We start from the raw sequence: 22,795 nt of genomic DNA on the forward strand, positions 1-22,795 counted from the left end.
AAGTCTATTTTTGAGAGCATTTATGTAATGCTCCATAGGGTGGGCAGGTTATTCCAGCCAGCAGTCTGTTTCAGCATCACCACACTGCTGTGATGCAAATCTAGACAGATTTGAAAACAAAAAAAAAAAAAAAAGACAGAACATAAGATTATGCAATTAAAATAAAAGATCGTGTCACATGCTTGTAAATGTGCTCAGCTCTGGAATTTCCTCATACCAGACTGCTTAACTTTGAAGCCTTATTCCCAGTCCCCATAGGGCTGCCAGGGCTGTTGGAGCTGGGATCAGCTCAGTACCCTAATGTTAGGCACCTGCACCTCCAAAGTTTGTCCTGACAGCCCAAGGCAGGGAGCATTTATGGCTCTGAGCCTTTTCCACACCAGCTGTGATCCACCTGGAGGGAGTGGGGTGGCTGAAACCTCTGTGCAGGGGGGAAATAACGATTGGATTGAATTCTGTCACTTTCAACTTACCTTTAGCATGTGCTCTCACATTTTATGTTGTTCCTCTTCTTGAAGTTTAGCATAAATATGGTGAGAATTCTGGTGCTGCTGCTCCTGCTGGGTGAAAAGAATACCTTCTCTATCAAAGCCTTCAGGAATTTTTCAAACACATTCTTGCCTCTGGCGTTTTTCTGAGGGCCTCTCACATTCCTGAGGCTGTAAATGAAGTGGCTGAGCATAGCAATCAGCAGCACATATTCCACACACAACAGGCTGCCGAGATGTCAGAGCAGACCCGGGATGTGACAGAAATAGATGGACTGCACTACCCGGTGAAGAGTAGGACTTTAGACAGGGGGGCACTGGGAATGAAGAATGCTTTTGGTACCCTGACACCTTGGTCAGGAGAGTGGTCAGCACAGGAAAAGTCCACAGGAAGGAATGATACCTTCAGAAACACGGAGAACACAGATAAGGACTGTGGTGAAGCCCCAGAAAGCTGCTTTGCCCTGTGCTCTGTGCCACACAGGGAGGGTGTAGCAGCTGGCCAAGGAGCACTTGCAGGAGTTCTGAGCCTGTTATGATACTGAGCAAGAGCATCCACAAAAGGCACAAATAATTTATAAAGCACTGAGCAAGCTGAACTCGGTCCCTTGCTCTCTCTGGGAGGCTGTGGCTGCACAACCACCCAGGAAGGAAGAGAGCCTGGAGAAAAACACACCAAAGTGTGCGAGCTCCAGACTACCACTACAGTGACCCTGTGATCATGGGTGACAGAGTAGGGGAGCAGGAATAACATCAGGGGAAAATCTATGTCTTGTGCTATTAGGAGAACTTGATAAACCCATGTTTTACTTCCCTTCACCTCCGGACAGGACACCAAAAGGAGCAACAGATAGAAATCCCAGGATCATTAAAACCCCCACCACTGAGGGCTGCTGGAACACATCTCTTGGAAGCATGACCTAGGCAGGTTTACAGGGGCTGTAGAGGGGCACACAGGCTATAGGCAGATGGAAGGCAAGGCCAATTCCTCAGCCCTACAGAGGTTTCTGCCCCACCAGTGACCTGAGGCACAAACTCCCATTGCTTGATCAAAACACCACATTGGTTTCTCTAGGCACAGGGAGACGGCAAATGCATTTGCTCATCTCACAAGAGCTATCTGGATTCAAGCCAGCTCAAATCTCTATCACCCAGACAGCTGCTGGCATGGGCATAGCAATCTTGCATCTGTCTGCACCAGGGAATTGGCTGCAGGTCTGACAGTAAGGGAAGCAAAATAACAGAAGGACAACCATGTGGAAAACAACAAGTTGTATTAGATCTGGCTTTAGCAACTGCAGTTTTACCAGCAACATTCCCTGGGACCAAGGTCTTTCCAGGCACTTTGTAAGTACATCACTGTGAACTAATGAATGAGTTATAACCCTGGTCTCCAAGCAAGGGCATTACTCCAGCCTGAGGATGCTGAACTTCAGTAATAAGGGGGCACTGCAAAGATGCAGCTCAGACAGTCTTGAAAATGTCAGTACCTGGCCAGGTCACCAACAGACAGCTGGGATGAGGAACACACAGATGGAGGCACTGGGGAAAATCCTTTCAAACACACACCTAAAGCTAGATGATCTGGTAAGCACCAGTCTCAGACAAGAGCAGAGGGAAAGCAAGTCAACAATTACATTGGAACGAAATATGGTCAGTAAAGGAGGCAATTTTGAACTAAAGCTGCCTGTACAGAAAGAGTACCACAAGAAGCTATATTGTGATAAATCTGAGAGGATCTTAACACCATTGCATCCCCATCCACAAAGGTCCATTCAGTTCCAGGACAAAAGCTGATAAACTGTTCTGTATTTTGAACTCGTGTAGAAGGGGGATGAAGAGTAAACAAAAATGAAGAAAGGAGGAGTTAGGACTTCACAGGCATCAGGGAAGTTGCTCCAGCATGCACAGCCCCCTGAAAGAGCCAGGTGGAGTTATGATTCCCACCTGGAGGCAGCTGTGGGGTATAGATAACAAAGGAGGATAGATATTAGCAAGGATGAAACAAGGAAGAACTGTCTGAAAATAACATCAAAATGTTAACTAGCTGTTATCAAGAAATCCTGACAAATACCTTCCCTGGGAAAACATGGTCCCCATGGGAACTGGGAAGGCTCTGATAGTCAGTACATGTGTGACTGTGTTGTAGAAAGCATCCAAGAATCCCCTGCAGAGAACATCTGGTACAGAACAGGCGTAGTTCCCTGCAGGAGTCACACCAGGCCATATCCATTGCTGCTGTCTCTCAAGCTGTACTCTAGTGATGTATAGAAAGTTTGCTTTTCATATGAAACTCTTGCTCAACCGTTACAATATCAAAGCTACATACACAGGAAGCTCTGTTTAGCAGCCATCTGTAAGCTTCTGATAACAAGACAAAGTGAGATGCTGGGTCCTCAGCCTCTGAAAAATGAATATGAAAAAACCAGGAAAAATCTCAAGCTCAAAACAGAGAACATGGAAGCACATGAGACATTTTCATTTCACTCTTCAGTGAGAACTGCTTCTTTGGAAAATACAGTAAGATTTTCGTTCCACATCCTACCATCAGTGCCAGGTTTCTCACTTTGGAAGGCACAACATGCACTGCATTGTGTGTGATGCTATGATATGCAATATATTTTTCTTTGCTTCAGTCTAGAACCATATCCCTGAAATGTGGAATAAAGCTTTGAAGCTTTATCCCAGCCATGAAAACTTTTTGCATTCATTCATAGTAATGCCTAATCCCATTTTAATCTTAATAAGCTCTTTAGTGCAATAATATCCTATGGCATTAAGGCATACAACTTAATTCCTTGAATTAAAGCCAGGATTCTCTTTGGAGTTTTTGCACTGGCTTCCATAAGCTTTGGATCAGGTCAACCTCCAAAAAATCCTCCAACCTGCTGCAAACCAGTGAACTGTCTGATTGAAAAGGCTTTATGATTTTATATTCTCTTACAGTAGCTTTTGTATGTGTATAAAATTTGCACTCATAAGAATTCCAGAACTTCCAGCAGCATTTAACCATAATAATTAGCTGCCTTCATGACAAGATGCTGTTGATAAACTCTTCAGGAAGAAATATTTCCTCACCCTCATTTCCCAGCCCAGGGCTGATACAGTGATAGAACATGAGGAGCTTGAAGCCTTTGGGTGCCTACTCTCAGAAGAACATTATTTCTTGATCTCTCTAAATGAACTGGATTCCCAAGTTCCTTCAGACAAAAATGATAGAGACAAATTTAATATTAACTAAATTGCAAACAGGAGGAAGTTGTTGCTAGTTTTAATCATTTAGTTACGGAGGAAATTTTAAATCACATCTTTCAAAGGTCTGAAAAAAATCATACTGTGGGAGCCACCTGGAATTTCTCTCTGAACCTCAAATAAATGTCCCAAGGATTCTCAATAGAACAAATCCTCTGGCTTGCTTTCAAACTGTAATTGTGGCTGGGAGCTACATAACAGGGCAAAATCCATTCTCTGTCCTTCCCATGTCTTCACTTTGACTTTACTTAAAAATCTGTATCATAGGCACTTCCATCCCTTGAGCTTTGTGACAAGGCACTGAATGTACACAGAGAGGATAAATCAGTCCAAAGCTTGGACACAAATCCAAGTCAAGGGGGTTGCTGCTCACTGACTGGGTTAGAGAGGGTGACCTCTTTGGCTGCTCCAATTGTCAAATAACATACAGTTCACAGTGACTTGGGCTTGCACATATCTCTGCAAGCAGCCAGCTCAGAGCACAAGAGCAACTCATTGCTGCAGCTCAGCTGCTGAACAGTACTCAGTAACAAAAACAGTTTTCTTATTTTTCATCAAAGGTCCTAAAATCCTCTTTAGTTTACTAAAGAGATGGTCAAAAGGCCATTTGATCAGACCCAGAAATGTCTTCATGGGAACTGTTTCTGATAGGAGGTGAGTCTTCCTTATACGCAGCAGAAAAGTAAAATCATATCTGGTGGCTGGTTTGGCAATTTCAGATAAGAACCCCATTGCTAATTTCTCACAGAGGCAATAATGAAACTCAGAAATAATTTTTCACATGATCTATGCCCTGTAGATCTTCAAACCAAGAGTGTGTGACAGGAAGGGAGATAGATATGCTGAGGGTAACATCTGTGGCCCAAGCATTTTAGAGCTCTTGTGCAGAACCACTGGAGAGGCTTTCAAGTCAGAACTGTACAGGATGTCACTAGGATGATGCCAGCTGTGTTTGACAGGCTAATACCCATGCTTACCCACTGGTGCACAGGTGGGATTCCATGAGCAAGAACTGGGTTTGAATGCAATAACCTGTATTGGCGGAACAGAGATTGGCAAGTATGTTAAACCAATGCCCCCGAGCCTGGCGCAGGCACTGCAAATTTTCTAGTCTATTGCTATAGAACAGGCAAAATAAGTCTTCTTTGCTGCCTGCTGTGTGTCTGATTTAAATAAGAAATCTGCAGAAAAGCACAAGAATCAAAAGTCTCCACCAAATCAGAAAAAAAGTCCTTCAGACCCAGTACTTTGTCTCCAGCTGTAGCAAAGGACAAGATACAAATTACATATACCACAGGATGTCGCTAACATATCTGATAGCTTCCAGTGATTTGCACTCAAGGACATCCTGAGCCAGAGATGATGTCTTTGTGTACAATAGCACTTGGTAAATTTTTCCTTCATGATGCAGTAGAGACACTTTCTGAACCTATAGACACTTTTACTATCTATGGTACCCTTAGTTAAGGAGTTCACACAATAAACACTCACACCTGAAAAAAAAAGAAATTAATAGATCTGTGGCCTTTTTCTCTCAGAATGCATAAATACCCCCAACTTGTTTTACTTGATGCTACCTGCAAGTTTCCTCAGTGCTTCCCCTGGAAGAGACAAGAGTACTATATTGACAAAAGTAACCTATTCCTATTAATTTTGGTTCTCCCAGGAAGAGGATGTTGTGGTCATTCATTTTTTGGCCAGTGGTAGTCAACTGCAATTGTTGGGTTCCAATTAGAATATTGTCACTTGAAAACTATTAAAACTTCATGTTGTTTCTGACCTAGAGAGGTTAGGACACCACCTGTATTTAAATACAGGGGGAGGATGTTTTTTCTGTTAAGTCAGTGTTACTTAGGAGCAGCATTTAAAGAATTCAGATGGGACATTGTGAAGATAAGTAGAAGCTACTTAAGGAAGTTGGTTAAGTAAATTTCCTGTTGGGCAGATAAAATAATCTTTACAATTACTCCATTCTAGCAGTAGTTTGAAGATTAAAAAACTACACTTCACTGCCATTCTCTACATACAGGATCAGAGCAACAGCTGCTGAAAATTGACCTTGTACCCATAAGTCACCTAACATTTACTGCAGCTGGTCACAAGACTGGCTTTCTGGGTCCTTGGGAGAAGCTCAGGTGATCTTGTGTGCACTGCTTCAAGGAACTGCGTTTTCTTCCAGCAATTAGTCTCTTTCCACATTTTGGTTTTGAGACATCACCACTCCAAGTGTCAACCTCCTGCTTCTCCAGAGTGATGGCAGCTGATCCTAGCAGTAAAACCATCTAGGTTCATTGAAGCAATGGGAATGAGGGATTTACTGTGGAAAGAGATAAAGTTCTTAGCCTTCATTAAATAATTAGCAAGAAGGAATATTTTAGAGAAGATGAGGTAGCTGTTGGTTTAACCTTTTAGCCATCTATGGCAAACCAGAGGAGACTGCCTCATGCTCACTAATACCTTAACTGAGCATATTGCATCTTTTGGGTTACTCAAAGCAAAGCTAAGGTGGTGAATTATTGCCTCAGGAAAGCTGGCAGGACACACCTAGGGCAGAAACTGGGTGATCAACCCAGCAGGTAGGGTCCACACCTGATATAGCAGAAGCACAGGGAATACTGCAGATTCCCAAGGGATTCAAAAGAGAGAGATACTACTAATATATTAATAGTAAATAAGGTTTCCTTAACAAGAGGGTATCCAGGACACCCCTGTTGCCTCAGAGCAAAGTCCAGCTGCAGAAGCAAGGCCATGTTTTGGATTTGCAGTCAGCAGCAGCCTGCACAGACCGTGGCAGGAGCTCCTGTTCCAGTGCTAGAGTTGGCAAGGCTACAGGTGTGGGAGGGGGCACATGCCCATGCCCTGTACTCAGCTGCCTCCTTTCAGCTCCCTTTGGAGCATGGTGGCAGTGGCTGCCAAACGGGTCCTGCTCTCATGGAACTCCTGGTGTGCTTGTGCTGGCTCTGCCTGCTGCTCCTCCAGGGGTTCCTGTGCCTGCCTTCCCCTCTGCACAGTGCCGGGCACTCAGCTCCTGGCCATGCCAGACTTCAGGAGATGCCAGCACGGACTGTCCTTATTGAGGATGCAGCCTTGTATGGTCAGTAACATCTGTGGTGTATTGGGAGAACTGGAGCTATAAATACAGAAAATAAGGGTGACTTTGGTATGTTTTCCCACTTAAATTTTTATTGGACTTTTTAGAGCCAGAAATATCAGAAAGCTCCTTTAATGACAGTGGCATCCTTTACGAGTCTCTGCAAAAACTGAGCCCTAAAACCTCTGCCCTACTAGCTCCTGCTTCACAGGCCTTGAGGCAAAACCATTCTGGGTGAGGCTGTGCCAAGTGAAGACCCTTCTGAGCTTCCCATTTCTGACTCTGAAACACACAGAAGTTCCCCGTCCATAGAAACATTTACAAGCTTTTCCAAAGCTGATGGAGGAGGAATCTTAGGATGAGCATAAGGATTCCAGCTGCCTCCCACAGCCCCCCTGTCATGCAGGAGGGGAGCAGTCCCATAGTACCTGGGGCCAGGACCAGCACAGAGGGGTCCAGGATGTCCATCCTCAATGGTGTCTTTGTGTCTCAGGATAAATTCTCCCCACATGGAAGTATTTCCTAGAGTAGGAAAATGAGTGGTAAGCCCCTCCCCAGCTGCTGGGATGGGCTTGCTTGGAAAAATGCAGTGTTATAACATGAGTTTCATCTTTTGGCAGCCGTTGCATAAATAACTTTCTCTTATTGGAAGCAAAGACAATGGTTGGGTTTTAAAAAAAAATATTTTGTACCTTTAACACTATCAAGTATTATTTGAGTTCTCAACAGCTGCAGAAAAAAAACAGCTGCTGGGTCCTGGTTTTGACCAGAAAAAGTCATAGTCGTGACATTGAATTATACAAGCACAGAGATCCAAATGGTTTGTTTTTATTTATTTTGTTTTCTGAAATCTATAAAAATAAACATCTTCAAGACTATGGAACTTTGCCAAAAGTTAAAAATATAACTGAAGAAGAAAGTAACAGCCACACACTGTTCCTAACCCAAATTTAAAATTAAAAACCCCAACCTAGCCACAGCAGAGGAACTCTAACCAGCCTTTTCTACTCCACAAACTCACTTAGCTCTCACCCCATAAAGAAAATTTTTGAATGCAAAAAGAAATTAAGAACATCATTCATTATCATACTCTAAATGTTGCTTAGCCCTTTTGTTGTCTCCCAGGTTCTTTTTGCCATACATACTCCCTAAAAACCACACCTTCAGTCTCAAATAACCTATTAAAGCATTTGTGAGGCATCACCCTGATTTTTCTGCTGAAGAGCAGGCTGTGTCCCAGGAATCTGCAAGGCACATGCAAAGAGAATTATTAAATGATTTTCAGTCTGTGGTCTACAGTCTGCAGGGACTTCATGAACTATTTCTGAAGAATCCAGAACAAACAATCAAAGCAAGAAAGATGCTTGTCACTATGCTTTGATTTCATGGTCAGTGCATTAGAAAAAATATTTTTAAATGTTTAGGGAAAAGATAGAAGAAATCATCCAAGGCTGGAGGCAGTCTAGAAAAGTCTAAGAAGAGCAGGAGCTTGTTTCATACATACTAGTTTCTGGATTGTGTTTCAACTAGCTGAAATGTGAAGCTATGGTGATTTTTTTTATAGCTTCTCAGCAGCATTTTGCAGTCCATGCAGAATTCTTGCTGCTGCACCAATTTTCTCAGCAGCATCCATGCCAGATAGCTTAAAGTTAGTGCAGTGGTTTCATTACCTTTTCAGTTCTACTTTATCTGAGCTGTTGTCATTTCAGTGAGCCAGGAGGCTTTGCTCTTATCTTAAAAGTAGGAACATTATTGAACTTTTTAGTGTTTTTGCATTATAGATCTACTATGCTGATTTACACAGCCAGCCCCAGATCTTCTTGACTTATTAAGCATCACCAGATCTACTCCATATTTTCCTAATCTGGGTACAGCTCTCTTGCAACAGAGACACTAAAATAAGCTCAGCCGTGTTAGTGTTTGTCATGTTGTCTGTTATATCACAGCTCTGTGTGGTGCAGAGCCTGCTGCAAAGGTTGCAGAGTTACTGCCCAGAGAAGAGTTCTGCCTTGGGAAGCAGCCTGGCCCCTCAGCCCAGCAGCCTGCTCATGCTCAGCTGATCCTCCTGCAGGGAAATGGATCACCAGTGGAACTGCTGTGCTGCTCTCGGGGTTCAGGCTGCTGTCTCAGCACAGCACTGCTCTGACTGGAGCCAGCCCAGCACCTCTGAGCTGTGAAATGCAGACAGGACCCCCATGCGCCAGCCCCAAAATCACTGAAGGCACGGGGAGTATTTCACACAGACCACTTCAGCTCCAGACAGCATGTTTCCACAAAGAAGTAAATGAGAAAATAACAAAACATTTTCCATCTCTTGTGCTGTGGGAATGTTAATCCAAGTTCATGGTGTTTAACACAAGTAGGACAGCTGGTGTCCAAATGCTTCTGCTTATTGATGCAGTGCCATAGGATCAGAGCTGCCATCAGTGGGCACATACTGTCTGCTCACCTTCCCTTTTGTGAAACAAAACTTTCACACCCTAAAGCATTTTCCCCATCAGCTTTCTCACTTCCCCCTCATTTCTGTGCCATTCTAGAAAGCTGGCCACTGTTCCTCCCAGCACTGGTGTCATATTGCTGCTCACCATCAGCCTGCATTCTACAATTTTGGAGTGTAATCTCTGAGCTAAAGAGGACTTCTGGCTGCCCTGTAATTTATTGAGGTCTTTCTAAGACACAAGCCTGGTTATCCCAGGGCATCCTGGATGGCTGAGTGTTAAATCAGAGGCAATCTTTACTGCAAGTCACAGACTCAGACTCTGTACCAACACTGAAATTCATCAGCCCTGCTACCCCTGGTCTGCCACCAGCCCTAATCCCCCCTGATGGCTATGGGCACCAGGATAGCACTGGGAACAGCAGCAGGGATTGGCCAAAGGGGAGGACAGGGCAGGGAGGGAAGGTGTGGCAGAGGGAAAAAGGGAGAGAAACTGTTATCTGGAGCTCATGTTCTGCCCTAGATGTGGCCAGCTCTGTGGGCATGGCTATGGCAGATTCACAGAACAGGGAAAATTGAGAGGAGCCCCTTTTGTGGGCAGGGGTACAGCCCCTGCAGCCCCCAGCCAACTGATGGGGATTGGGTTGAGCCCCCTCCACACACCATGTTCCCATGCTTGGTTGGTTACACGGGCAGCATGGCGCAGGTACCCAGGGATGGTTTCACCTCCCCTGGCTTTAGGTGTCTATAGCAGGACTGCCAAGGGGGATCGAGTCAATAAAACTGCTGGAGCTGAAGGATGGATTCATCTAACCAAGCACAGCACCTGCTTCAGCATGGCATGAGCTCTGCTCCAGCCTCAGCTACAGGATTAACTCTTCACAAGCAAGGGAAAGCCCCAAGGTGCCAAGCTCAGCAGGGACACTGCATTTGGTTAGAGGTCAGTGCCATGCTCAGAATCCAAAAATGAAGTAGACTAGAATGCAGTGAGGACCAATCCTGGCAAGACAATGGCAGTGATAGTCACACCAACACATAGCTGAGGAATGTGGATAAAAATAAAAACTGTGGGAACAAAACAAATTCTGAAAGCACTACAATAACCATTGGTTAAATAGCACAGTGTTTACTGGCATTCCCATAACATCCAAAAACCTTTAGCAGGGTTCAAAGCTTTGCTGTGCTAAGTGCTGCTCAACCATATAATTAAATGACCCTCCTGACCTCTTGAGATCACGTGCAGGAGCAGGAAGATCCATGTGTGGTCATCACCCATTTGCTGTGACTCTTTTTTTCCCCAACCATTTCCAAAAGTTTCTCAGCATTGCCCATTTCTCTCAAGGGATTGTGCTGGAACACAGTAACTTGATTTGGGCAAGCACTTGAGTTAAAACAGCATTGCCTCAGAAAAGGGGATATATTGTTGCTTGCAAACTTTCTGACATTGCAAGGCCAGGTTTGTACCATGATATCTCAGATTTCCTTTTAGGTGATCTCAGGTTGTTTCCACAGGTCTCAAGAACTTCAGCCAAGACTTTAAAACAGATTGAATTTACAAAGAAAAATATTCTGATTATTCCCCAAGTATGTGAAGAAACTTCTCTTTATATACAAGAACCAGAACATTTGGAGGAAAATAGGAAAGAAACATATTTACAGACCTCCTTGATATCTCAGTAAACACAGGAAGGAATTTAAACATTACTACAGGCTCAAAGCAACTTGTTAGAGAAAACAGAAAAATATTTTACACATTTTTTACTTTTTTTGCATACCAGGTGTGTTTTTTTCTGAGTTCAGGTGTGTGTCAAGTACCCAGCTCCATGGATCTTCAAGAACTCTTATGTCCAGTCTTTGAAATAAAGTATTTTAAAACATTTTTAATCCACATAGAAGACTTGTAATACACATGGGTTTCTTTGCAGTTGCAAATGAAATCTTCAAGAAAGTCCAGGAGGCTTATTGAAGATGGAACTGGGGGAAAAAAAAACCCAACAAAACAAAAACAAACAAACAAACAACAACAACAACAGCAACAACAAAAAGTACCCTAAGCATGGACACAAGAATCAGTATTGGCTGCTGGGGATGTGACGCTGTGAGATGACCTGAGAGAACAAAATGTCTGTAAAAAACAGAAAAGAACAAAGCAAAAATAACTGGATTTAAAGGAGCTTGCTTGACTTGGAGCTTCTTAAATACCTGTAAAAATTCATGGAGATTTACCAAATCCCATAAGTGAGCCAATTGTGTAAGTATCCAGAGAGTAGATTATTTTTATTTAGCTAAAAGTATCTGCAATATATATATTCTTAAAACCATTTGCTTTCTGTAAAATGGAGGATGCACCTTTGAGAATTGTGCAATCAAAGGAAAGCATGGAAATTAAGTCAGAAATAGAAAAATGTGTCAACAGTTGCATCAGAGAGAAACTAACTAAACTGTTACTTTCAGTACAGCATTTTCTCCCTTTGTGAGCTGTATTATAGCCAAAAGAAAGCAGCAAAGAGAATCAGGTCAATTTGAGACATGATTTATTTTGAACCTTCTCTGTAGCACGTTTAACACAACCACATTTCACTGTGCTGCTAAGAATAGTCCTATGGAGACTGGGAGAAATCTAAAGCATGTGTGCATGTTTGCACTGGGTTAAGGCACCTCAGGCAAACCAAGTCTTCATTTTTGGGACATGAAGTGACACTTAGGCTCCTCCTTTGCCTCCAGGGACAGAGTCTTACTGAGTAATGAGTAGGTATTTAAATTATTAGCACTGAGGAGAAAAGCTCACACAAAACTTGGACTTCACAGAGGGAAAGGCTGCTCAGAGTGTTGGTTACAGCTCTCAGGAAGCAAATGGTCATGAAAGTTGGTTCAATACAAACACTGATACCGTTTTGCTGGCTTTGAAGTATTTAAACTGCATGCTGGAAGGTGTTTGAGCATCGCATCTGAGCACCATGCCTAAATGAAACTGCAGCTAATTGCAGCACAATTAGCATTTGTACAGAGAAATGAACAAGAAGAGCAGGGCTAGTCTTCACTGCAGAGTCAAATTAACTTTGTGATGTTTTGAGTTGAATGTTGCCTTTGTATTAAGTCCTGCTGACACACAATAACCTCACTCAAGCATGCTGCAGAACAGATACAAGATAGATAAGTGTTGCCAGCCTTCACACACCTTCCCATAAATTCCATGCATGAAAAAAGGATGAAATTGTGCTAGAATCCACAGAGAAGTGGTTTACAGAAAAATCTGTATCTTTTCTGGTAATTTCAACCCAGACCAATATGATCCCTGCACTTCTCTGCCTCAGCAGTCTGTTAGAAGATCCTCTTTCTCTTTTATCTTACAGCAGAAGCAGCAGAAATAAAACTTTCTCTTTTTTCCCCCAAACCCGTGTGTGTGCACATGATTAGGGGTTTGCACACTGCCAGATCACTCTGCAGCACAAGTTTAATCTGATCACATGTGGGCATATGACTGCACTGCTGTCAAACCAGACAGGGCACATGATGGAGCTTCCACTGTCCTTTTCTGTTAGCATGAAGTTTATGTCAGCTGGGGAGAGTGGATGACACCTGATCTCTCACAAGGCCCAGCAGGATGGGTTTAACCCCTTGTGCTCCTCTGAAGGGATCCAGCAGGGCAGAAGGGGGGTGTGGCAGGCCAGCACCCTGCAGCTGGGGCTGTGCCAGCCTGGGTGCCATGAGCACAGCCCAGAAAGGAGGGCTGACCCAGCCAGCCAAGGCTCCCAGCAGGACACAATCCCAATGCCAGCTTACACTGGCAGATTTAAAATGGATTTGCACTTGGCATCCTGGCTTGAGCCATGGCACAGCAGCCTGTGGTGCTGCTCTTCATTGTTTACCTCACACGACATCACCTCAGAGTGAAATAATTCCAAAAAATAGTTCTAAAATAGCTCTGCTCCTACACTGCCAATGTTCCACTGTATGGTACAAGGCTCACAGCGGGCATTTGCCTCCCTGGATCAAGAAGAGAAGCTGAGATCCCTCTCCTGGCCTTCTCTGACAGACTGCTACCATCTCGTGGCCATTCTTGCTCTCTCTGTTGGCAACAGCACCCGACCTCTTTAAAAGCCCTTATTATTTTTCTCTGCCCTCTTAGCTGTTCCACTAGAAATAAACGATTCTTTGGAAAAGAAGTAACAAAACCAAAGCACTTTAGGTGTGCTATGACACTGTAGAAAGAATAAGATTAAAGAAAAACGTGTCCAAAATATTTTTCATAAAGTTTACACAAGAATCTGAAAATAGCACCTATCACTTCATTATGCAAAAGCAAATAAAATTATTTTAAGGAATATATATATATAAATTTTATATATGCATATATATGTATATAGAATATATCTATTATATATTATATATATTATTTATATATATATATATATATATATATATATATATATATATATATATATATATATATAAAAAACACAGATCCTTTAAAAAATAAATAATTTGTGAAGAGCATTTCTTCAATATCAAGCAAAACTTTAGCGCACTCATCCTGAATTCCTGTCATCCTTGATTCAATCAGAAGCAAATTAAGACTTAGAGAGAAAACCAGTTTGCAATATAAAGCTTCAAGAAAACATTTTAAATCAAGCCGCTACCGACACAAGCATTTTTTTTTTCCAAGAAAGAATACAAAAATTCTCACCAGAGGTACACAAATTTCCTGGGGACCCCAGACTAAAGTTTAAGCTATGAAGTCCCCCTGTCAGCAGCAAACTTTAGAGCTCATGTAAGGGATAATGCTGCCCAGTGGACAAGACAGATTTCTGACATAGTTTTCATTGGTAGTTCTTCCACTCCAAACTCTGAGCAGTCACTCCTGCCTCCTACCCTTGCTCTCTCTGCCTCTCCTGTTCACCTCTCTACACAAAGGGTGGACTCTTAGCAAAGCACTGCACCTTACACACGATTCTGATTGAGATGATGGGGGGTTTTTTTAAGTATCTTGATGATAGAAATAAAATTGGGTAATTGAAATAAGAGCATATGACTGAGTTTATTTGGTTTATTATTAGATTCCAGAAATTATTGTTTATACAAGGGTAGTAAATCTGATCATTCAACTGGCATTTTGGGAAAAGAAAAAAGCAATTCTGGAAATCAACCTGCTTACCCCTCAGGACCATCTTCCCTACAGAGAGAGAAACTCATCCGTTGCTTTCCAGCGCTGACGGTGCAGAGTCTGACTCTAGAGGGGGTTGTGCAACCACGCGTGAGTGTGACTGTGACAGGGAGGAGGAAACTCTCCTGGGTGTGTGAAAAAGCGCTGGTCAGCCCCTCATGTCGTGTACAAACTGATACACCCATAACAAATATAACTCCTGATACAGAGGCCGTGGCGTTTGCCTTGTGGCAGCAAACAGCAGAACTCCCATGGGTGTTTAGCACTGGAGAATGTTTGTGGAGCTCTGTTTTTCTGTCTCATCCATGATCAAGAGCTCACAGTAACATGCTGAGCACTCCAAGAAGAAGGTTTGAATTCTCCCTCTTCTGCTCAGTAAAGAACACATCACCCACAGCCCCTTCTGGGGCCATGTGTCCCCTTTGTGACTTGCTCTGGGCAAGGTCCAGGGGGCTGGACAACCATGCCTTCCTGCAATTCAGAGAAATCCTGGGGATGTACATTCACACATGACCTACTTGGACTCCTGTGTCAGCCAAGGAACTACCACTGGTGCCTCTAGAACCAGTGGAGGAAAAGCAGGTCTTCCATGGAGCAAACCCAAGCAGATCCAAAATCCAGTGCTCCGAACTGTTCCTCATGAGTGCACACCTTCATGGACAACAGAGGAAGCTGGAGGAGTCCAGCCAGTTTGCTTAGGTGGCTGTGACCTCCAACACCACAGTCATCCCTAATTTCCTGTGCAAATTGACCTTTCTGTTGGGCCTTCTTCACATAACCCACCAGACCTTGCTGCTCATGCCTCCTCAGACAGCTGAGAACATCCTGCCTCAGTTATAGGGGCAGGAATGTAATCCAGGCATGGGGTACTGGTGCAGTACATGGATTACAGACACTGGGTCTGATTCTTCTGCCGGCCACAAAACAAACCAAAATAGGCAGCTCTTCTCTGGAAATAAACAAAATCAAACCAGCCTGCTATGTACTTTCAATTTTATTTTAGTATTTAAATGTAATAGATTTAGTACGAAGACTCCCCCCTAGATAATTTGTAACAGAAGATAGTCAGCACTCTTCTTACATATTAAAACTCTTTCAATTATTCCCCTGCATTTTCCCTGTAAAACCACAGGATGGAAGAAAAGGCAAGGGAAAATATATCTTCAAATTACTGTGAAGGTCTAAACAAAATTGGAAATTGATCTACTCACACTTAATGGTTCTTGACCTAGGTGAGTATTTATCTCAGTCTCAGCTTGCAGCTCACCCTTAACCACCAATTTATGAGCCAGACCTCCCTCAGAGTTAGGTATCCACTACAGGTTAAAAATGGGTTCATCAGTTTTGTGTTTAATTCCTTTACTTCTCATATATGATCTCATCTACACTTGAAACCTGATCCTTCAGATGAAAAAAAATAGTTTATTATGGGGTTTTGTTGTGAAGAGAATTAAATCTAGAAACCAGACCAAAGCAATGAGAAATTTTTTTCTAGTAAAAAATTAGTATTACTGGTGCTGTATCTGATTCAGACCCTAAGCAAATACAAAGACACATGAAACCAAACTTCTGTCTTTTGGCCTGATATAAGGAGATAGTAGGAAGGATAGGAAATGGTTTGAAAGGGGATCCTTTCATATCTATGATCCTATGACAAGTAATTAACTCTGAGCAGTGTTGCAGTCAGTGCACAGTACCAGCAGTCTCAACCATCCAATAAATACATTTTTTTCAAAGCCTTTTCTCTGCCTGTCATGTTTTCATTTGAGTGGCCTTTCCCAGCTTCGAAGAATTCCTTGCTGGCAAGCAAGTACCCCCCCACTGACTTCAGATGTCTCCTTGTTACCCCTAAAATGCAGTTTGTCCAGATGTAGGCCTGCATTTTTGCACAGAGCTCCTCCTTGTTACTGTCTGCATAAGCCTGTGTTTGCACCACACAAAGGCAAACAAAATAAAACAAATTAGCCATACATGTCAATTAGAGAAATTGCTGTCACAGCTAAATTGAGTGAAACAAAGCTGCAGGCAGATAAAGTTCAGACTTTAGTCCTGAGGTCTTACACTTTCAGTACAAACCTCATGCCCAGTTACTAGTAATGTCAGCACTGTGTTTCAGGGCTACAGGGTTAAATGCGAATGTCAGCTAATGACTGATTTTGTGCAGGCTGTACAGAAGTCCTAGTGCAGGCCTATTTTGAGTTAGTGAAGACTAAGGCAGTTTGTGTGCCTTATTTATACAACAAATTGCAATTCAGAAATAATAAAATAAAAATTGGAAATGCATAGAGGTGGGACTGAGACATCTATGACCTTATTCTGCCTCCTTTTTCAGAGTGGATACTCACCACCCCTGAATCATTGTACACTACAACAGGTTTGGACACAATGCTGCCATAGCAAACTCCTGACTAAGGAGGTTTTAGTTTGCTTCCCCATCCATAGCAAAATATGGAAGTGACTTATTTAGGAGAAGACGTGAACAGCCTAAGAAACCTTGCTGTCAGATGTAGGCAGATGAAGCCCTTGCTTTGATCTCCTTTACAAGTAGAATTCAAAACCTGATGAATCAATGTGATTTTCCATGTAATTTTAAAGCACTTGGGAATAAATTATTTTGCTGTGGATGGGGAAGCAAACTAGTCCCAGTTACACATCTGCCTCATCTTCTTTAAGTTCTGCTTGTCCTGTTACTTATTACAGAAGTCCAGCTTGGCTCAATCCATTGTTCTCAGTGAAAAACAATATGAACCAGCTTAAAATGAGTTTGTTGAGAAAATATGAGCAAAGAAAGATAAGAGCCAAAAGAGAAAGTGAAAAATATGAGATCTGTGTAACTGCAACATCAACATTGAAGTCTGTGTTGGAAGGATATTTTGTTTTTGCCAAAATTTATAAACAAAACCTGGTCAGATTGGATCAGTTCTTGAATACAGACTTCTCTGTCTGGCAAGGATTCATTGGACAGAGTTGAAGGGATTAGTTGCCTTATTCCACTGTCATTGGTTGAATATCAGATTTATTTATTATTTCCTGTGTTTGCTAAGTTGATCCAGTTGCCTTGGATGAACTTGGAACTTCTGGCAGTTGTTGATTTTGGTCCTGGGATACTTTTACATGGATAAGAAGGGATTATAATAGGTTTGCAATCCTAGGATATCTAGTTGTGGCCACAAAATGTTCAGAAGCTCAAAACTGAAAGGGATTTGGAACCTTTTTTGAGGCAAATACAGTTAGTAAAGGCTTGTAATACACAGAAAAGCACTGGTACTCTTTGAGATTAGTTCATTTAGAAATTAGGTGCTTCTGCAGGGTGGGCATATTACCTGTCATGAGTAAGTTGCTACACTTGGTGCCCAGGAGAACTGGTAAGGGCTGTGTAGGAAGGAACCTCTGTCCTTTGCAACTGGACATGCAAATTTACTGCAAGGGGTAAGATGTGGAGAAGCACTCTGAACCTCAGCTCCCTGCCTTTCTGCAAACAAAGACAGGGATTTCTCTTACAATCTTTTAGTTGCTATTCTTTAAAAATGCAGCTTCCCATGAATTAATTACTGACTTGAACTTCGTGCACAAGCCACTGGAAGTGAACCTTATTTCAGCCTGTACAGCTCTCCAGAAATGTGGGTGTTGTGGTGTTGTGATTCTCAGCCTTCATTAATGAAACTTTCCAACCAAGGGGAAGAAAACTGCTGCCTTGAAGTGTGGCCAGTTGTCCCTCCTGTTCCTGAGGAATGACCTGCAGGCAGTTAAAAGAATTTAGTAATTGCTGGGACAGCAAACATCAAGCTGCAGTAGAACATGGGTGTTTGCTTGGCACTGAATGTGTTCTCTAGGTGATCATCATACACACAAACTCAACAAATTCCTTAAGCACCTCCTTTTAAAGCATAGTGTGGAGAATGTTCTAAGAAACTCTAGTTATTACTAAGAGTTTTAATCAAGACACCAGTTGCATTACTGCCATGCTTGGTGAGATTAAGGGTCTTCTCCCAGCTGTTGCTTAGACTTAGATTTATAACACTGTGAATCAGATTTGCACCTGGTTCACTGCAGGGTGCTTCTTCATGGCCTTGCACATTGTTTGGCACTACCTCATGCCACAGTGCTAGCCAGCATCCCACTGTTTGTCTGCTCTCTGCCTACGAATTCTGTGTTTAAGTACTGCTGACCCCACATCAACCTCCACACAAGCACACACACACACACACAGTGGTGCTGCTTCCAAGCAAGCAATGTGCAGGCAGGGATGCTTCAGAGCTTCACTGCTGACAGCTTTAGCAAGGAAACAGCCTGTACAAACATGGCTTGTGGCCCCTGCTGCACTCAGAAACCAGCACTAAGGAACAGCACAAGAAATGGCTGGTAAAGGACTGGAAATAAATCAAGAATTGCAAAAACAGTGCAGGGCAAGACAGACATTACTATTTCTCCCTCACTTGGATGTTCTAGTTGCCTGACCAAGACACGTGCTACTTTGCCCACTACTATCCTTACGCCTCAACAACCTGCAGGAGCACCTGGTGGCCATCTCTGAAGGCCCAGTGGTGTCTAAGTTCTGCAAGGTTCACATCTTATACTGCTCACTGTGAAACACAGTTTAAGTTTTAACTATCACCACCACTACCCCCCTCCAAAAGTGGCAAGGGCGCTGAGCAGAAGGCTGCAATAGTGACAGTGAGGGTGCATCCAGGGGGAACTAAGAATTCCTGGACAACAAAGGGCTTTATGGATTTCATTCTTGGTGACTCAAGTAAAGCTCAACTCCTGCAGGAGTTGTCTTTGTCTTGAAAGCAATACCTATATTTAATCCAGGTGGTTTGTGGGAAATCACTTCTGCATTTTAACAGGCCAGGAGCTGTACTTCAAACACAGATCTATTGTGAAGAAATGTTCCCCTTCCATCTGGTATAACTAAAGCATGGTCAAAATGTAATTTTATTTTCTTTCCCTTTAGAATACCCTATTCTCTTTTCCACTATATCTTTGTTAGTTTGATGTCTCTGTGTCCCTTATTGTTTTGGTATTGTTTACATCTTTGCACTGCACCCAAGCCTTTCTGATTGCTTCTTTTAGATAAAGTTTCTTTTCAGAATGAGTTATTTTTATTTCAATATTACGCAGGTTTTCTTTTAATATATTATCTCATTTCTGGTTATATCTTCAGAGTAAAAGAGTAGAAAAGAACAATATCTTGTTCTTCAAGACATTTTCAGTGTATTTCTCCCCATGTCCTCTGCAAACATTTACTTATCCAATTCCTTATTTCTTTCATTTTCTTCTTTTCTGGCATACAGCCACTTTTGAAAATGAAGTTAGGTTTAGAATAGATCCCAGATGTCCTTTTGATAGCAAAGATTGCCAAGTTTGCTGTATGTTTTGCTACAAAGGGCTTTGATTTCTTGTGCAGACTTCTACTCACAAAGGCATTGATGGATATAAAATTAAACCTTCTGGTATTAAATTAAACCCTAAACCAGTAAACTAAATCTCTCCAGGTTAACTTGCATAACAAACTAACACAAAAAAGGCTCTTGTGCAGAAAGCCAGCATCGGAATTAATACATTTAATGTTTTTCACCTTGTTACAGCCTGTATTAAATAATGTTCATTTTCTTTCAAATGAATGCTTTGGCCTGTAGATCCCTAACTTATAGGACACTGATGCTTCAGGCTGCAGACAAAACACTCCTTTCCATTTGAAAGACTTGGACTCCAAAGGACAGTATTTCCACAATGTATTCTTGGACTACTGTGTAAATAACAATCAGGAAAAGGAAGTTTTCCCTACACTCTTTCTTCTCCTGCCTCATTAGTCCAGCTGTAAAAAACATAATAGGCTGTAAGTTTATAGCAATAATAAATTTGATAATGGCTTTCTCTAAGCAATAAACTAAATTTGTGGTATTTCTTACTATTATCTATGCCTGAAGGAACATGAGAAGGCAGTAAAACAGCAAGCAAGGGTAAATTCCAATGTCCTGAATTTTGATGTGTTAAACTGGAATTCCAGGTAACTTAGAACTATTCAGATATGCCACAATTTATTGTATCTTCTCTGTATCTCATAAAGAATGACAGAGTAAGTGTTAGAATTGTTACTAAACTGGACTTTCAAGAGTCACACTATTCAATTTAACACTTTTTAAAATATTGCACATAAACTTTATAATCAAATCTTAATAGGCAGCTCACTGGAAAAAACAAAGCACTGTATCTGTGCCAGGTGGCCTTTCTGAGGAGAAAAGAACTGTGGTGATACAGAGCTTGGTCTATTGCATCACTCAAATCAATATGCTGTTTTTTCTGCAGCCTTTCATTTTGCAGATCAGTCTAGGCACAGTGAAAGGTGCATTATTTGGTCTGTGTAAACCTTATTTCATTAACCATGGAAGACACTATTCTGATTGCTTTTAGCCAAAGTGGTGAAGTTCAGGGTAACTGACAGCAGAGCAAGGATCTGTATGCTGACCAAACAATACACCTATTAAACATGATCAGCTCCTCTGGAGCTGGGATTGAAGGTACTTGGGACAAGAGTTCATATTCAGACTTAGATGTTTATTGTTTCTTATTAGTGTTACAGCCTCATAGCTGTGAGTTCTGCAGTCTTTCATTAGTAAGGTACAAAATAATTAACTATCTCTTGTTATAAGGTCTTTTAAGGTTAAACTATCCAATTAAGAAATGATACCTAGATTATTTTCCTTTTCAACTCAATAACTAATCCTTTGAAGCCCACAATGTGGACTTTTCTGTTTAGTTACAAAATATCACCTAAACTTATGAAGAAGGAAGAAGAAAGTAAAGAACAACCTGTTTCTGCCTTAAAACTTTCATTTTCTTTCATATTTATTACTATATTTTAAAACTTTAAACTCTAAGTTTTCTACTCTGGGATATTATACACTTCTAACTAACTACACACCTGCAGTTCTAGTGTTATCAATCAATTTTGGAAGCCTTCTCCACATCTTCAGGTTAAATATAGTGTTCTCTTGTGGGTCTGTGCCTTTCAGCACAGAAAGTTTAAAATCTAGGGTTCCAACACTCCTTCTGTGTAGACTGTGAGATCAGAGGTGCAGGTGATTTTAGAGAGGTGAGCATTGTGTGTTATGAAGAGCTGTGGCCATGACATGGTCATTTATTAGGGAACAAAACCTTTGTACACTTCTCTTTTGGGAAACATTAATAGGTTGGATCTATATCATCAAATTTAAGATGTCCACAGTATAGAAATCAAGATCTGAGCTACACAACTGGTGCTGAAACACAAAGAAAATAAAAAGACACGTGCATAAACTTAGATTAAATATTAGGAAAAAATCTTCACTATGAGGGTGAAGACTCACCAGAACAGGTTGGCCAGAAAAGCTGTTGGTGCTTTATCCCTGGAAGTGCTCAAGGTAGGTTAGGTGGGACTTGGAGCAACCCGGTCTAGTGGAAGGTGTCCCTGCCCATGGCAGGGGATTAGGAACTAAGTGATCCTTAATGTCTCTTTCAACCAGACCACTCTGTGATTCTGTGACGGTTCTGTGATCTTGATGCATCGTCAGAGAACAAGTCAGACGAGCAGCGCAGACCAGAAGTATTCACTTTCCCTGTAGCTTAACCCTGATCATCCAGAAGGCAGTTTTTGTCCCAAGGAACGTGGCTGTCACCTGTCAGCTTCTGCAGCACAGCTGACTAAGCAGTCCCAGGGTCAGGATGGGGAGGGCACAAGCATTAAGCACAAGGAGTATCATGCTCTGCTCTTTGGTGTCACTTGTACTTTGCCTACATCTAAGCTCATAGGCAAATGTGGCCTCAGATTTAAAGAGCGATTTCACAGGAGGAGAAGTGTGACAGTGCTCACATGGGTCTTAGGATGAGGGAAGAGATGTAGATCTGACTCTATGTTACAGAAGGCTTGATTTATTATTTTATTATATATATTACATTAAAACTATACTAAAAAGAATAGAAGAAAAAGTTCTCATCAGAAGGCTAGGCTAAGAATAGAAAATAATGAATCAACAAAGGTCTGTGGCTCAGACAGAGAGAGAGCCAGCTCTGCAGTGATTGGCCATTAATTCCAAACATCCACACGAGACTAATCACAGATCCACCTGTTGCATTCCACAGCAGCAGATAACCATTGTTTACATTTTGTTTCTGGGGCCTCTCAGCTTCTCAGAAGGGAAAAATCCTAAAGAAGGATTTTTAATGAAAAGATGTCTGCGACAGACAAGGAGACATTTTATTTTTCTGTGACCTGTATTTGCTTGTTTTGCTGAGATAAAAAGGGTTGAAGCATGTTTTTCTCCTTGTTTACTTGGTGTTTGTTTATTTCATGCTTGTGATTAACATACTATTACTCAAGAGGT

The 22,795-nt window shown here is 41.9% G+C and overlaps 1 protein-coding gene across 1 annotated transcript in view; it reads right to left on the reverse strand.

Annotated features, from left to right (window-relative positions):
* ARHGDIB (Rho GDP dissociation inhibitor beta) overlaps positions 1-14,513 on the reverse strand; it is a 44,798-nt gene extending 30,285 nt beyond the window's left edge. The window contains exon 1 of the mRNA XM_058023593.1: positions 14,424-14,513. Within this exon, the coding sequence (XP_057879576.1) occupies positions 14,424-14,436 (13 nt within the window). The 5' untranslated portion in view covers positions 14,437-14,513. The remainder of the gene's footprint in view (positions 1-14,423) is intronic.
* Positions 14,514-22,795: the final 8,282 nt, after the last annotated feature.

The sequence above is a fragment of the Melospiza georgiana genome, chromosome 4 (assembly GCF_028018845.1).
Source record: "Melospiza georgiana isolate bMelGeo1 chromosome 4, bMelGeo1.pri, whole genome shotgun sequence".
Taxonomy (NCBI): Eukaryota; Metazoa; Chordata; class Aves; order Passeriformes; family Passerellidae; genus Melospiza; species Melospiza georgiana.